This window comes from Hypanus sabinus, chromosome 3 (assembly GCF_030144855.1).
Source record: "Hypanus sabinus isolate sHypSab1 chromosome 3, sHypSab1.hap1, whole genome shotgun sequence".
Classification (NCBI taxonomy): domain Eukaryota; kingdom Metazoa; phylum Chordata; class Chondrichthyes; order Myliobatiformes; family Dasyatidae; genus Hypanus; species Hypanus sabinus.
Genome location: NC_082708.1, coordinates 121562086 through 121577941, shown reverse-complemented (window position 1 = coordinate 121577941; position 15856 = coordinate 121562086). Strand labels below are relative to the sequence as shown.

General features: G+C 39.3%; 1 protein-coding gene across 2 annotated transcripts in view; it reads left to right on the top strand.

Annotated features, from left to right (window-relative positions):
• Nucleotides 1-15856, top strand: part of sh3d19 (SH3 domain containing 19) — a 124845-nt gene extending 108989 nt beyond the window's left edge. For both annotated transcript variants that reach the window (XM_059965023.1, XM_059965022.1), the window contains 8 exons: nt 749-824; nt 1397-1527; nt 3050-3123; nt 7352-7575; nt 8332-8384; nt 8934-9120; nt 9686-9789; nt 15219-15856. In XM_059965023.1, coding sequence (XP_059821006.1) covers nt 749-824; nt 1397-1527; nt 3050-3123; nt 7352-7575; nt 8332-8384; nt 8934-9120; nt 9686-9789; nt 15219-15338 — 969 coding nt within the window. In that variant the 3' untranslated portion in view covers nt 15339-15856. The remainder of the gene's footprint in view (nt 1-748; nt 825-1396; nt 1528-3049; nt 3124-7351; nt 7576-8331; nt 8385-8933; nt 9121-9685; nt 9790-15218) is intronic.

The following is a 15856-nucleotide window of genomic DNA, read 5'->3' as shown; positions in this document are numbered from 1 at the left end:
TTAAAAGCAAGGGAAGTCCAAATATTGATTTGATTTAGGTTTTTGCTATTTACTACTCTTTATAGTCATTTTTTTTGATACTTAGAAACTTTTCATTATTTTTTAAAACATCTTCACTTTGCAGACTTTTTATACATGCACCTCAGACTTTTGCGTAGTACTGTACAATAGTCTCAAAAATTTCTCTTCAGTTGACAAGAAATTCCAACCTATCCAAGTCCCTTGCACTCAGACAATCCGTGTCAACCCTGGGAAGTTTCAAATTCACCACTACTAGAACCTCGTCACTGTAGACTTTGTGAGTTGGTTATATACCTGGTCATCTAATTCCTGTCGGGTGGCCTGTATTATAGCTCCATCGGCAAAGTATTTACCCCTCTCTTAATTTCACGTTCTATTGATATGACTCACCTTCAGATTTATTTATCAGATATACATTGAAACATAGAGTAAAATGCATTGTTTGCATTAGCAACCAACACTTGCAGGAATGTGTAGCTCACAACTGTCGCCACACACTCCACCACCAACATAGCATGCCCTCATTTATCTTGGACATTTATTTTACAGAGATTTGCAATACTTTGTTTTGATTTTAAGTTGTACAATAATGAGTTATAATTACAATTTTTGTGGTAATAACAACATTCTGATTTCTCTGAAATACTTGTTTTTCTGGTTTTTGCCTTTGTATCTTTCAAGAAAAAAATAAAGGAAAGCATTTTTATTTTCTTTGTAATGTTTTTAGAAATCTGTTGCTTCTGATCTGCAGTTTGGAAACAGTAATGCTCCTCGTGCTTTGGTGCTGCATGACTTCACAGCAGGTAAGGCATGCTCATTACAAGGGCATAGGTAAGGGGAAGGGGTTTCTTTTCGATAGCGAGAGGTTGATATTTGGAACTCACTATCAGGGTTAGAATCAGACACTATCTCTATGCTTAGGAGACTGATAAACACATGGATAGATACAGAGCTATTGCAAACAAATGGGATTAGTGTAGATGAGAAAATGGTTGGTGGAGACAAAATGACCCGTTTCTACTACTCAATGAATTCTATTTTTAACTTTTATCATCTGTAAGAGCCCGTGAACAACTGCTTACGTTTAAATGTGTCTGAATTGTCTACCATCTCCCAGTTACTACAGCTTCCATAGGATGACAACAATGCAGGCTATTTATTCCTGGACCAAGCACCATGCTTCAATGTCTTCTTGAACATGCATCTTTTTAATTGAATTTGCTTTTGCATTATATAAAAAAATGATGCATGTCTGTAATTGTTGTTAGGATTTCAGTCCCTAGTTGTGATTGAGTCTTTGAAGTAAGCCAAGAGACAATATGTATTATTCGTCAAAGAAGCAATCTTGAAACCAGTTGTGTTATTTTTCTGACAGATCAAAATGACGAATTGAATCTGAAAGCAGGAGACACAGTATACTTGCTGAAGAAGTTGGACAAAGATTGGTATAGTGGAAAGTGCAAAGGACATACTGGGATTTTTCCAGCTAACTTTGTCAAAGTTCTTGTAAGTTTATAATGGTAAAGCCCATATGTTTTATTCTATCCTTCACTCCTCTCTCTCTCTTGATTCTGTTTCTTCATTGTTCATCTCTATTCTGCTAACTTCCTCTGTTCAAGTCGCTTTTTAGTTACTTTTCCCTTTATCTTTGTTTCTCTGTCTTCTTCCAGCAGCACAGACTGAGGTGGAGTCCTCCAAGTTTATCTTGTTTGCCATAAGAAAAGAGAATGTATAGAATGTTCCATCATTAGGAAGCAAATATGTTCCCATGGGAACATGAGTGTGCTATTGAACACTCTCCTCTCTCTAGTTCAGCTGGAATAAGCGACAGGATGAGCCTTGTGCTCAATATTTATAAGTAGGAATGCTCTGCCAACTTCCTCCTCCTGCACTGTGCTACCTTCTGACCAAATAAGATTCATATTGACAACGTTTGAAACATAAGCCATGTCTCACACAGGCACTGATGATAACATTCACCATTGCCTTCAATGTGCCAGCACAGCCTGTGAGAAAGGGGGGTGCTTGAAGATCAAGTCTTCAGACTGGATTGAAGCTGGTGGTCTACTGGGCAGCAGTAATCCTTGCCCTCCCAATGCTTCCAACACCTTGACTGTCTCCAGCAGGTACCTCAATGGAAAGGTACCACCAATGCTGCTCCACAATATTGTACAATTCACTGGATGGGTCAGGACATCGATGTTAAGTCTTTGAGCAGGCTGTTTCTTTTGTATGCCCAATGTCAAACTCCCAAAACACACACTCTGTTCCAAGCTCTGCGCTGAGATAAGGTTCTAAGGTAAATAGAAGGAAGGATTCAAGAATTCCAGTCTTGTTTGGGGGGAAAATGCAACAGCCCCACTGACTCTTAACCATTCAGGTGGAGAAGGAGCATTCAGTATTAAGAACCTCGTTCATTTTAGGAGCACACCAAACCCTAGATAAACAGTGAGAGGGGTGCAGATTTTAAATTACTCAGCCTCCCAACCCATCAAGCAGTAATGGCTCTGTCTCTGGATGAATCTGTGGTTTCCATGCTGGCTTTGTTAATCACTGCAGAACGTACAGAACTGGAGTGGAAACAATTCATTTTAGGTCAATGGAGAACCTACAAGAAGAGAAGATGATGGTCTTCTCTCACAGAGTATCTGTGTGGATACTCATGCACCTACTTCAAACAAGGATACCGTGAGATGTTTTGCCTAAAGGGTCCTCTTACTTTACTAACCCAGTAACACAGGTTGCTGCTTCACCGGAGGCCATTCAAGAAGGTTTTCATAGGGAGACATTTAACAGCAATGAACATGGGTTTCCCAATTTTAATAATCTTAACCCTCTTTTAAGATAATATCCTACTCCATGTTTTCAAAAATTGACCTGAATGAGATTGTAAGCTCTGTATGCTGGGGAGTAACTATAATGAGTATTTTAGAGGTGGATATTAAAAGTCCTACATTGTCAACATCATATGTTTGATACTCTGTTCCTGGAGCAGTGATGATTACTGTGTATCTTTGTTTTGTGTTAGGTTGATCTACCTGTTGGTGATTCAAAGGAGACCAGTGTGAAGAAAGAGTTGTTTAAGTCAGCTCCATCTAACAAGTGAGTCTAAGTATTCCATGAGTCCTGAAGCATGCACCTCCCAGTCTGAACTCCTAAGCACAAGTCCAGATTGCATGAACAGACATCACAGAAAGTTTTGATGATTTAATAAATTTAGTTTGGAGATACAGCATGGTTACAGGCTCTTCTAGCCTGATAATCTCGTGCTATCCACTTACACCCATGTGACCAATTAACCCCCTAACCTGTACATCTTCGTGGTATATGGGAAGAAACCAGACCATGTGGAGGAAACAAACACGGTCATGGGGAGGACATACAAAGTCCTCACAGACAGCAGCAGGAACCGAACCAGTGTTGCTGGTGTAACAATACTGTTGCTCTAACCACTACATTACCATGCTGCCCAGTTACAGGGCTGGCAGTAGTAATGGAAATAGAGAAGCAAGGGGTCTGGGAAGACATTGCAGTATTTGACAACAATGAGAATTTTAAACTCAAGGGATTGTCAGACCAGATGTTAATGCAGACGAGAGACCACAGGTATAGGGGAAGCAGGGCTTGATGAGAGTTGGGATTGATGCCTTGGAGTTATAGATTATTTTAACTGCACAGCCATTCAGTAAGATCAGACCTGATTAATAATTTCAACTCTGCATTTCTTCCAGCAGTGAATAGACTTTCACCCTCTTATGAATCTGTCTACTTTTGCCTTGAGAGGAAAAAATGCCTACCTATCTTAAATGAGCAACCATTTATTTTCAGACACTGACCCCAGTTTTAGTTTCTCTCAGAGAGAGTATCTTTTTTCATGTTTATCTCATCAAAGCCCCTCAATCGTGTACTGTCTCACTCTTCTGAACTCCCACTTATGAGTCAACCTGTCCATTCCACATACCTATCTAGTAAACCTCTGATGTGCTTCCAATGCATGTACAGTGGATTACAGATAATTGAGCCATCGGTTAATTGGGGCAGCCACTTATTTTGGGCAATTCTTAAAGAACAAAAATGAATAGAGAAAATAGCTGGGATTCCCTTCATTTATTTGGGACACTATGCCATGTAATTGGAACAGGAGAACTGCCAATGTTTTTAACTGGCATCAGTTGCGTGCACTTGTGTTAAACCCCGCTGTGCCTGGAGCAAACAATTTTTAAATAATGTCTGTTGCGTGTGTTTATGTTCAAAAAGCAGTGATTTTTGTCGCTGATAGTTGGCGAGAAATATTTTGCTCACTGGGGTTTCAAGCATTCAGGCTTGGAGATTCCAGAAATGGCTGGGAGTGAAAGTGAAAAGGTATCACTACTTCAATGAACTACAAAGGATTTGAATGTGTCAACTATCATCTTGAATGTTACAATGAAAATGAAGATTTGGAGGATCGAATCGTTGAAAGCATTGTATGAAGGCTGTCCATTATCTTCACTAGGGGTCTGCACTGATTTTGTTCAGTTACAGTCAATCAAAAGAACATGGCAGCGTACACTGGATTAATTCCTCCATTGCCATTAAGAACTACAGTTTTATAGTACTCTAGCAATATTGTTAGTGTGCTAATATGTACTTTATTTCATTTAAATACATATTTTTACTTAGTTGCATGGTAGTTTGTTCTTTTTACACCTTTAAGTTATTTTCATGAAACTTTGGTTAATTGGGTCAAAATGTTCTGGTCCCGATGTGTGCCAATTAACCAGAATCCACTACATTCTTCCACAGCATCTGTTATTTCCAGCATCCATACATTTTCCCATTTTTGTGGTATTTTCACAATGCATGTTCTTTGAAGCGGTTACTGCGCACAATTGTCCATACATTCATAAATAGCTGCAAAGACCAAAGACATTGTGATACAATGTCCTGCGATCGTCACCTGCCTTGCAGCCAAATTGTACCGGGCCATAGTATTGCTATTGACCTGAAAGGCAATGTTATCACCAGCCGTATGGGATTTTATTCCCATTTCAAAGATTCAAAATACATTTGTTATGGAAATAAGTATGCAGTGTACACCCCTGATATTCATCTTCCCACAGACAGTCACAAAACAAAGAAAACCATGGAATCATTTCAAAGAAAATCATCAAATCCCCAAGGTGCAAAAAAAAGGAGTAAAAAACACAAAATATAAATATCAAACCACAAAGTCAATGGACTGGTCCAGGAATGTTCAGTTTCAGCTCAGTTCAGTTCACTTTAGTGCTGTGTTGATCTTTGACTGTGGGCTGCAGAGCCAGTCTGCCCCAATCAAAGTTGCAGAAATTAGCAATAAAAAAAGGAGCAACAGAAACACATCACAACATGAACTACAGGGTCAGTCTACCAACCACGTCGACTAAACCTTGCCCAAGTCCCAAGGCTCCAGCAGCAACAACCAAGAGGGAAGGAGAGATCAATGGAATGCAGGAACCTTCCTCCGGGAGCCGCGAGCAGAAGAGAGAGAGACCGGTCACTCGCAGGCAGACGACGCTGAGCACACACTCACTGATTTCAAATCATCCTCATCGATTTCAATCTTTCTCGACGCTTTAATTGGCAAGAAATGATTTGATCATCGGCGCGCACCCCGTCTCCAGGCTGCACACTTTGCTCGTCACCTCACCGAACTCCCTAAGAGACAGCAAAGCTCCACATCACTCAATCGGCCCGTAAACACACCATCAAACTGTAGATCACTAGTAGCCGAATCACATTTGAAAGAAGTAGTAGTAAGGGAAGTAAAAGAAGTAACTTTGTGAACTGTCCGAAGGATGGTGCCTTTGGTCATGTTGTTCACTGGCATCAGTTGTGATCTTCTGCTATTCTGTAAGAAAACTCTTCTGGACCAGGGTATCCAGAGTTTCAGAACAGTACAACCAAATAGGATTAAAATCTTCCATTTCTTGTGCCACAAAATGGAATATTGGGAGTTGGACTACATTATCAGTCTTCTTACCTCTATAAAGGGTTTTCTTTCACTTTGAAAGCATGTAAGACTGGCAAAGAATACAATGGGATATAGATCAGTCAGAGATATGCACGGAGAAATGGCAGATGGAATTTAAAGTGGACAAATGTGAAGTGTTGCACCTTAGTAAGTCAATTGTAAAGAGAGAGTTGATGAGCAGAAGGATCTTGGGATCAAAGTCCATAACTCCCTGGGAGTGACTACACCGGTTGATGGCATATGGTATTCGTTCCATTATAATCGAGGCATTGAGTTCAAAGTTAAGGAAGTCATGTTGCAGCCACATAAACCTCTAATCAGACCACATCTGCAGTAATGCATGCAGTTCTGGTTGCCCCAGTATAGGAAGGTTGATGAAGTCTTGGAGAGATTGCAGAAAAGCTTCACCAGAATGCTGCCTGGATTAGAGGGGCTGTGCTATAATGAGAGGTTGGACAGGCATGTGTTTTATTCTCTGGAGAGTCAGAAGCTGAGGAGAGATTTGTAAGAGACATTGATAGAGTAGACAGAATTGAACCACCTAATACCAGAGGGCATACACTTAAGGTGAGAGGGGTTCATTTCAAAAGAATTGTCAGGGCAAATATTTACGCAGAGTGGTGGGTGCCTGAAATGCACTGCCTGGGGTAGTGGTAGAAGTAGATCCATTAGGGACTTCAAAGAGATGTTTAGATAGACATGAATGTGAGGAAAATGGAAGGATATGGACATTGTGAAGGCAGAAGATATTATTTTACCTGGCCTTTGGATTACTAATTTAATTGTTTTGACACAACATTGTGGGATAAAGGGTTTGTTCCTGGGCCATACTGGTCAATGTTCTGAGTCCTAGGTTCAGTTTTGGGAGAGATTACTTGGCCAGGTCTCCATTTATCCAGAGCAAATCCTTCCAAATGACTTGTGAGATGCCCCCTCTCCCGATTATATGAACTCAGTAGTGAAAGTCAAGGCCACATCACATAATAATTACGTGAGTCAGCCTACCGGAGAAAATGACCAATCAGCTCAACACATGTCACACCTCCCAATTCTGCATAAACATCAGTTGTGATGAAATGGACTTGGGACCAAAAGAAATCTGCTAAGATGTTTCCACATGGAAAACCTTTGCAGTTGTGCTCAGGAAATTTTCCAAATCAGAACTGTTACTTTACTGGTAACATTTTAAACACATATTATGCATTTTATTGAATATTTCTTGTACTCAGTTGAAACTAAAGTGAACTCAAGGAACCAAAGTTGATAGTGGCTCCTAAGCATAAAGTGTAAGAGTGTAAATGAAGTGATTATAGATACTTACTGACCTGCTATCTACAGGGGACCTCGATGTGTGGCTCGGTTTGACTTCGAAGGAGACCAGCCTGATGAGCTCACTTTCTTTGAAGGCGATGTTATTGCACTGAAGGAGTATGTGAACGAGGAATGGGCTCAAGGAGAACTCAAAGGTCGAACGGGAATTTTCCCACTGAATTTTGTCGACCTTATTGAGAACCTACCAACCTTTGAGCAGAAACCTGTCCAGAATTCTCCTATGCCTGCAGGTGAGGGACTACCAAAGTGTACAATGTGTTGGTTAGATCGTACTTCAATGATAGTGAGTAGCTTTGCACCTGGTCCCTTCCAAGAGACATATCGTCCTTGCAGAGATTTACCAGAATGATACCTGGACTCTGGGTTATATTACAAGGGAAGATTGAATAAAACAGTTCAAATTCCAGACAGTTTCAAAGATAAGAGGAGATTTGGTCCAAGTTTTCAATATATTGAGAGGAACTGATAAGAAAGAGGAAAATTGTTTTTATTGGTTGGGAAGTCTAGGTGATGGAGCATTGTCTAAAATTTAGAGCCAGTTTATTTAGGAGTCATTAGGGAAAGGTGAGCTCTTTTTCTTTCCCTGGGGAAACTCAGTTGTAAAAGTTTAAGTAGATCAATAAGTACGTGTCTAACATTGCTAAGTGAGTATTTGGAAAGCTGTTTATCATTTACTAAGTTTATATACTGTAAGCACTATTTGATTGTTAATTTGCCACATGCTATCATTCTGAGAAGTAGCCAGTTTTGTCCCTGGCTATCTATACTAAAACAATAAAATTGTAAATGTTTAATAGATATTTTTTTTTTTCCCTTTGGTATCCTGGAATTTAGGCCCTTTCCAAATTACGTTGAAACAAAGCTTGTTGCATCTTACTTTTGAATGTTGGCTAACACATTGCTAATGAACTAACCTAATTAGTTTCAAACCGCTTGAGTTAGGAATGCAAATCATTTAAAAAATATATTATTGTATCTCTCCTAAGGTTCTAACAGTGTAACAGGTGAAAGAGCAATAGAGACCTCCACATCTAATCAGGTAAGTTCACATATGAGATGACCATATATCTATTATGTATTCAAATAGCTACATTGATAGGTGTCAGAACACCTTGTCTGCTGTCTCATGTTAATATAATTGAGAATTTTACCATTTCTACTGAATGAAGTATGAGCATCCTTTTACTGAAGTGCATCTAGCTAATGAAAGGTTATAAAAGCTTAATTTATTTTTAACTCGGACTTTTATACAGGTGACTTTCATTTATTTTTATTACGTGCTTATACATTGCTTTGGAGATATTGCTTTATTTGGTTGTCAGGCTGAAAGTAATGAATGTTCAGGCACTTGCACAATGCTTATGATCAGAGAGATAGTTTTCTACACATTTTTTTAAATGGGAGAGGCTGTATTTGTATTGTGAGAAATATGCCACTGTGAGGCAATAATAACAGATCTTTCGGCAGTACAATACTTCCTGTTTTATCTAGGTTAAATAAAGTCATTCTTCGTGCTTTTCTACTGCTGTAACAAGTTTTATTTTCCTCCACAGTGGAAACAAGCTAACTTTTTCTGTATTCTCTGCAGGTTGGAGACTTGGACCTGCAGTGGTGTGAGGCGCTTTATGATTTCAAAGCAGAAGCTGCTGATGATCTACCATTTAAACGTGGCGATCGAATTCTCATCTTGGAGCAGATAGACTCTGAATGGTGCAAGGGAAAACTTAATGGTATCGAGGGAATTTTCCCATCTGCGTTTGTTCGAAGTTGCACAGGTATTGTTGCAAATAAAACCATGAATTTACAATAATTACACCATAGAAATAGTCTTTTAGTGCTGGGGGTCTTTAATGATGACCGTTATTGTTGTTTATATTATTTTCATTAATCTGTTGGTTTATTAATGCAGTAGATCTGTGAATGGCAGATCACTATTCTTAATGAGGACGTTTGGAGTTGAAAACAGAAGTTGCGGGATCTGTGTATTGATGTAGATTTCTCCAATTCTGTGGTTAAACTTTTTACCCAGTGACTAGGATTAGTTGCTATTTTCAGGCTGCATTGTATTCTCTATACACTGATGTCCAAATTTTGGTTGCAGCACACAAACACTAGGGGTGGTGGAACTTTTTTTGTAACTTTAACTGTCCAGCTGAAACTTAACTCCAGATGCAGCATGAATGATTACTGGGCAGATTGTGGCTCGGTTACAAGTAACTTGTATCAAAGAAGTGAGGAGCAACTGAGATTGAGAGAGAGAAAACCTACAATTTATCTGAAAGTGTTGTAGGCTAAAATGCGACCTGCATTTTTAATATTTTTGCATTAATCTTTTGTCAGGAACAACCAGCCCTGTGAAGCAACAATCCTCTGAGGATAAAAGAGGAATGGCCAAGGCTTTGTATAACTTTGTAGGGGAGAATGAAGATGAGCTGAACTTTAAGGTACGTAATATTATCAGGTCAATAATGTAGTTGATTATCGAAACCGTAAGGAATCAAAGCCAGAGTAGGTTCTTTGAACGTTCACATCTGCTTAATGATTTCATAAGATCATGCCTCAACTCAACTTCCCAGCTAACTATCCCTTCATCCCCTTGTTCTAAACCACTTCAGTCTTGAATACACTGAACAAATGAGCTACCACTGCCCTATGGTTGAAAACTCCAAAGATCTGCAACACCAAGTTTAAAACATAAGCAAAATATGTTGATTATGTTATGTGGGTGGTTGAGCCCAGCTAAGAGAGCCTTGGAGTCATACAAACTGGCAGTAGGTCCATTGGCCAACCATTGAGTCCATGTCAACCGAGGTTCCCTTCTAAGCTAGTTTTGCCCATGTTAGCACACATCCCTCTAAATCTATTATGTCCGCTTCCTGTCCAAGTGCCTTGTAAATGTTGTTGATGTACCTGACTCAACAACTTCCTCTGGTAGCTCATTCCATATACCGACCAAGATCTGGGTCAAAAAGTTGACCATCAGGTTCCTATTAAATTTTTACCTCCTCAAGTTAAACTTATGCCCTCTTTTTGATTCCCCAAGTCTCGTGAAAATACTGCATGGGTTCAACCTATTTATGCCCCGCAGGATTTTAAATAGCTCTGTAAAATCATCCCTCATTCTCCTCAGCTCCAATGAATGAAGTCCCAACATCTCTGTATAACTCAGGTCCTCAAGACCTGGTAACAACTCTGTAAATCTTCCCTGCACTCTTTCAAGATCACCCTGCCACAGGAAGTCAGTGGCGTCTTTCCTATTTCAGGATGACCAAATCAAAATACAATATTATAAACACACACACAATGCTGAAGGAACTCAGCAGGTCAGGCTGCATTTATGGAAATTAGTCTTGGCCCGAAATGTTTAATGTTTACTCTTTTCCATGGATGGTGCCTGAGCTGCTGAGTTCTTCCAGCATTTTGTGTGTGTTGCTTTGGACCTCGTGTTTACAATATTATAAATGCCACCTTACTAACGTCTTGTACAATTGCAAAATAACATCCCAACTTCTATACTCAATGCATTGACTGAGGAAGGCCAGCATGCCAAATGCTGCCTTCACCATCCTGTCTACCTGTGATGTTGCTCTCAAGTTTTTGTACTTCTAGATCACTGTTCTACAACACATCTTTGGGCCCTAATATTCACTATTTAAGAATACCTGATTTGTCCTCCCAATAATGTAACACCTCACAGTTGTCTCAATTACACTAGCTGATCAAGATCCTACTCTAATTCTTGGTAACTATCTTCCCTGTCTACAACACTACCTATTTTAATGTTGTTTGTAAACTTCCTAACTTGTCTTGTACATTCTCACCCAAGTCATTGATACAGATGACAAGTAACAATGGGACCAAAGTCACAGAACACTGCGGCTCAGAAATAGGCCTTTCGGCCCATCCAGTCTGTGCCGAACCATTAATCTGCCAAGCCCATTGTCCTGCACCCGGACCATAGTCTTCCATACCCCTACCACCCACGTACCTATCCAAATTACCTTTAGATACTGAAATTGAACCCGCATTTACCACTTGCGCTGGCAGCTCATTCCATACTCTCACCACCCTCTGAGTGAAGAAGTTCCTCCTCATGTTCTCCTTAAACATTTTTCCTTTCACCTGTAACCTATGAACTGTGTAATTGTAGTTTCACTGAACCTCAGTGAAAAAAGCCTGCTTGCATTTACCCCTCATCATTTTCTATACCTCTTTCAAATCTCCCCTCAATCTTCTACACGCCAGGAAATAAAATCCTAACCTATTCAACCTTTTCTTTTAACTCAAGTCCCAGTATCATCCTTGTAAATTTTCTTTGCAATCTTTTCAATCTTATTTACATCTTTCCTGTAGGTAGATGCAAAACTGGACACAATACTCCAAATTAGGCCTCACTGACATATTTTACAACTTCAACATAACATCCCATCTCCTGTACTCAGTACATTGATATATGAAGGTTAATGTGCCAAAACCTTTCTTTACGACCTTATTTATCTGTGATGCCACTTTCAAGGAATTAAGGATCTGTATTTCAGTGCCCTACTACTCACCGTTTAAGATCTACCCTGGTTGACCCTCCAAAATGCAATACCCCACACTTATCTGCATTAAATTCCATCTGCCATTTTTCAGTCCATTTTTCCAGCTGGTCCAGATCCTGCTGCAAGCTTTGATAGGCTTGTTGACTACACCCCCAATCTTAGTGTCAATGGCAAATTTGCTGATCCAGTTAATCACATTATCATCCAGGTTGTCAGTATAGGTGACAAACAACAATGGACCCAGCACCGATCTCTGCGGCACTCCACTAGTCACAGGCCTCCAGTCAGAGAGGCAACCATCTACTGCCACTCCCTGGCTTCTTCTGTGAGGCCAAACTCTAATCCAATTTACTACCTCGTCTTGAATGCTGACTGAACCTTCTCGACCAACCTCTCAAGCAGGACCTTGTCTAGTGCAATGCTGAAGTCCACTGCCTTGACTTCAACAACTTTCCTGGTAACTTCCTTGAAAAATGCTATATAAGATTGGTTAGACATGGCCTACCACGCACAAAGCCATGCTGACTATCCCTAATCAGTCCCAGTCTAACCAAATGCTTATAAATCTGATGCATTAGAATACCTTTCAGTAACTTTCTCACTACTAATGTCAGGCTCACCAGCCTGTAATTTCCTGGCTTATTCTATATATTAATGTGCAAGGATACCTTAAACCCTCTGTACAGTGGCATTCTGTAATTTCTCTTCCTGTTTTCCATTCTTCCCAACAAAGTGGGCAAGCTATTTCTGGACATTATATTCCACCTACCAGATTTTGCCCACCCTCTTACTTTCTAAAATCATTTTGCAAACTCGTCCTGCCCTCCTCACACCTTGCTTTCTTATTCTGCTATCGTAAGCAAATGTAACCATGGTACACTGAGCACTTGCATCTATTTCATGTAATTCATCATTTTAGTTGAGGTTTACCGTTGAACCCGCCAGTACCCCACTAGTTACAACCAGCCACACAGAAAATGACACTTTTGTACAAATATTGTTTTCTATTATTTAGGCAATCTTTTTCACATCCTATTGTGTAACCCCTCCCACACACACACAATGCCATGAGATTTTGCCTCATGCTTTTTTAAGTGGCATCTTATCAAAAGTTTTCAGAAAATCTCAATACATAATAACTGGTTATCCTTTATCCATCTTGCTTAATACATTTGTCATGATATTTCCCTTTTATAAGACCCTTTTCATTTGCTTTATAGATATTTGACTAATGACTAAATTGTGTCCATCCTCATAACCCTGTTGTCCTCTGCTACAATTTGGTTCCTTTTTGTTTCCCCAGCTCGAATGTCCCTGCACTGTCAACTTGCCTGTACTCCTTCAGTCCCTACTGTCATCCACAAAAGCTACAAGTATCTGTTGGACGAGATAGGGATGCAGTTACATGTATAACCTGACAGCCTGTACAAACCTCAGTGATGGTCAGACCCTCCTTTCCCTGCCACTGACCAAATCTACAGAACTTAACTTGCAGGGTGTGACTGCCTCCTGCAACATGTCTGGATAACTTTCTTTCTCTGGATGTCAGATTCCAGCTCTGGGCCAAAATTCATCAAGCGTCAGAGATTGACTGCGCAGTGATCTAAACCAATACCTTCTACCCTGCTGTGTCTCTTACAGGAATTATTAAAGTAGCAAATACTTTTTTCAAACAGCTGTTTAGAATCTTTATGATTTAATCAAGTTAATAATCTGGTTTTACAGTATCAATTTAGTTTAATTTTTTATTGAACTGTAAGTTAGAATGAACTTCTAAGGTGAAGGAAGAAAAAGAAATACTGCTTTTCTGTGGTATAAACTTTATATTTTTTTCTTTACATTTTTCAAGCTTTTGCAATGGATGCCAATGCTGGAGGAGCTTATTAATTCAGCTCTGACTTGTTTTTTTAAATATCTACACAGCAGTTCATTCTTCCTTTGCACCTAATTCTGATGCTTTGCCAAGCTCTGACCTCTACTCTTTTCCAAATGCATTTATGATCTTAGTTGAAAACCATATGCTCTTTTTCTCACCAGGAACTTATAAGCAAGCCCAGCCAAACTGTGTACTTTTTCCCTTCAGTAATATGTCATTTGAAACTTGTCACAAGCTCACATCAGTAAATGAAGTGTTTTTGTGCCATTGGCAAAGTTAACTTCAAGCGCAAGATCCAAGTTGAAAGCATACAAATGCATTCATTATGTATTATAGACATGGTATGAAGGCAGAGAGTTTTTAACTGTTTTGCCTCACTTAAAGTTGAAAGCTTCATCGTCAGCCTTCTGCAATTAGGATTGTAACTGATGGAGTTTTTTTTTCGAACATGCATTGGAAAGGTACAAAGTGCAAGCTTAATGTAATAGAGATTGGTGAGAAGAAATATTAGAACAGTTCAATTTGATGTTGAGATATATATATCCTAGGATACGCTGGGGCACATCAGTCATGTAACCTGGGGTCATCGGATCTTTCAACACATCCTCACTGAGTTGATAGGCCCTGGTTGGTGTCCCAGCAACACTGGACCACGGGTCACATTCTCCTTGATGCACAGTCATCCGGGGGCTCGCTCAGCAGCCTCTGTCACTGTCCTGATTTATTTGCAGCCCACGTAATGCCAAGGAGAGAGTAGCAAAACCTGTACAACCCACCTCACTCTGTGCCCTCCACCCCTGCCTCCGGCACAGCTGTATATCACACAGAGAACAAAATAAATACAGTAATGGGTGTTGTAAATAACAAATGTTGCAAAATGTGTTAGCTTTGTAAGACAACACAACATAACTTTTTGAGAAGTAAAGCTGAAATTTAAGTTATTATTAAAATTAAGGGGAATAAACTGTTGATTTTACTTTCCTCCTGACACTTCTCTACCAAATTCTTTACTGGAAAAATTGAGGATAAGCTCTTGATATCTAAAGAAATCGCACTCTAATGAAATTAAAGAATTAATTTTCTTACTGAAAACAATATTCATTGGGTACAGCATTATTGCTCTAGTTACAGAATCTAGTTGCATGTTGAGTAATATCAATGTTTTTACAATTTTTACCTCATATTCCAAAACTTTATTACTTGATTCTAAATTACAACCTGTTCTATAATTTTCACTTCACTTGATACCCGCTGATAAAACTCCCTTTGAATGCATCCTTCCTGCAGATGAAACAAAAATAAGTAACTAGAAATATTGTCCAAAAATACTCATTCTTTATGTCGGACTGACTGACTGTGCAATGTGGCTGTGCATTCTTGAGCATAATTAACTTGTTGGAACATCCCAGTCAAAAAATATTAACAGAAATCTGAATGGATTTTTCTCCCAAAGGTTGGCGATACAATAATCCTGCTGGAATCCATAGATGCTGACTGGCTGAAAGGGGAACTACAGGGAAAAGAGGGGATATTTCCCAGGAGTTTTGTTCAGGTTCTAAAAGATCCATTGTGAAATTCTCTTGCTGAGAGTGAAGAATGAATGTGTGGAACAGCACTGAACTCTGTCAATCATTTATTTGTACCAAAGGAAACACAAAGCACATTGGAGTCTGGGACATGAAAGGTTGAAACAAATTTAGTTACTGTTGTTGAAATGATTAACTCAATGTTCATTTACCTGTGAACCAAGACGTACTGCAGTCACTTGGAAGCAGTGTATGGATGGTGGCCAGGGTTTGTACTCTCAACACTATACTGCAGATAATTATACTCCACGCTTTTTATACATTGGTATAAAATGACTTTGGAATGAAGAACACAATCATGATATACTGAATCCAACACAGTATGCAGGTACTAACAGTGAATGGGCTGGTTTTCCCATTGTTGCTGCCATCTTTAACTTGCATACACTTTTTAATGTAATGTCTATAAAATGCATCATTGCATGTTATTTCATATCCTTCTGAATTGTAATTTTTAAAGTTAACATGGTTTATATATATAAAAAAATAAAATTGGTCTTCAAGA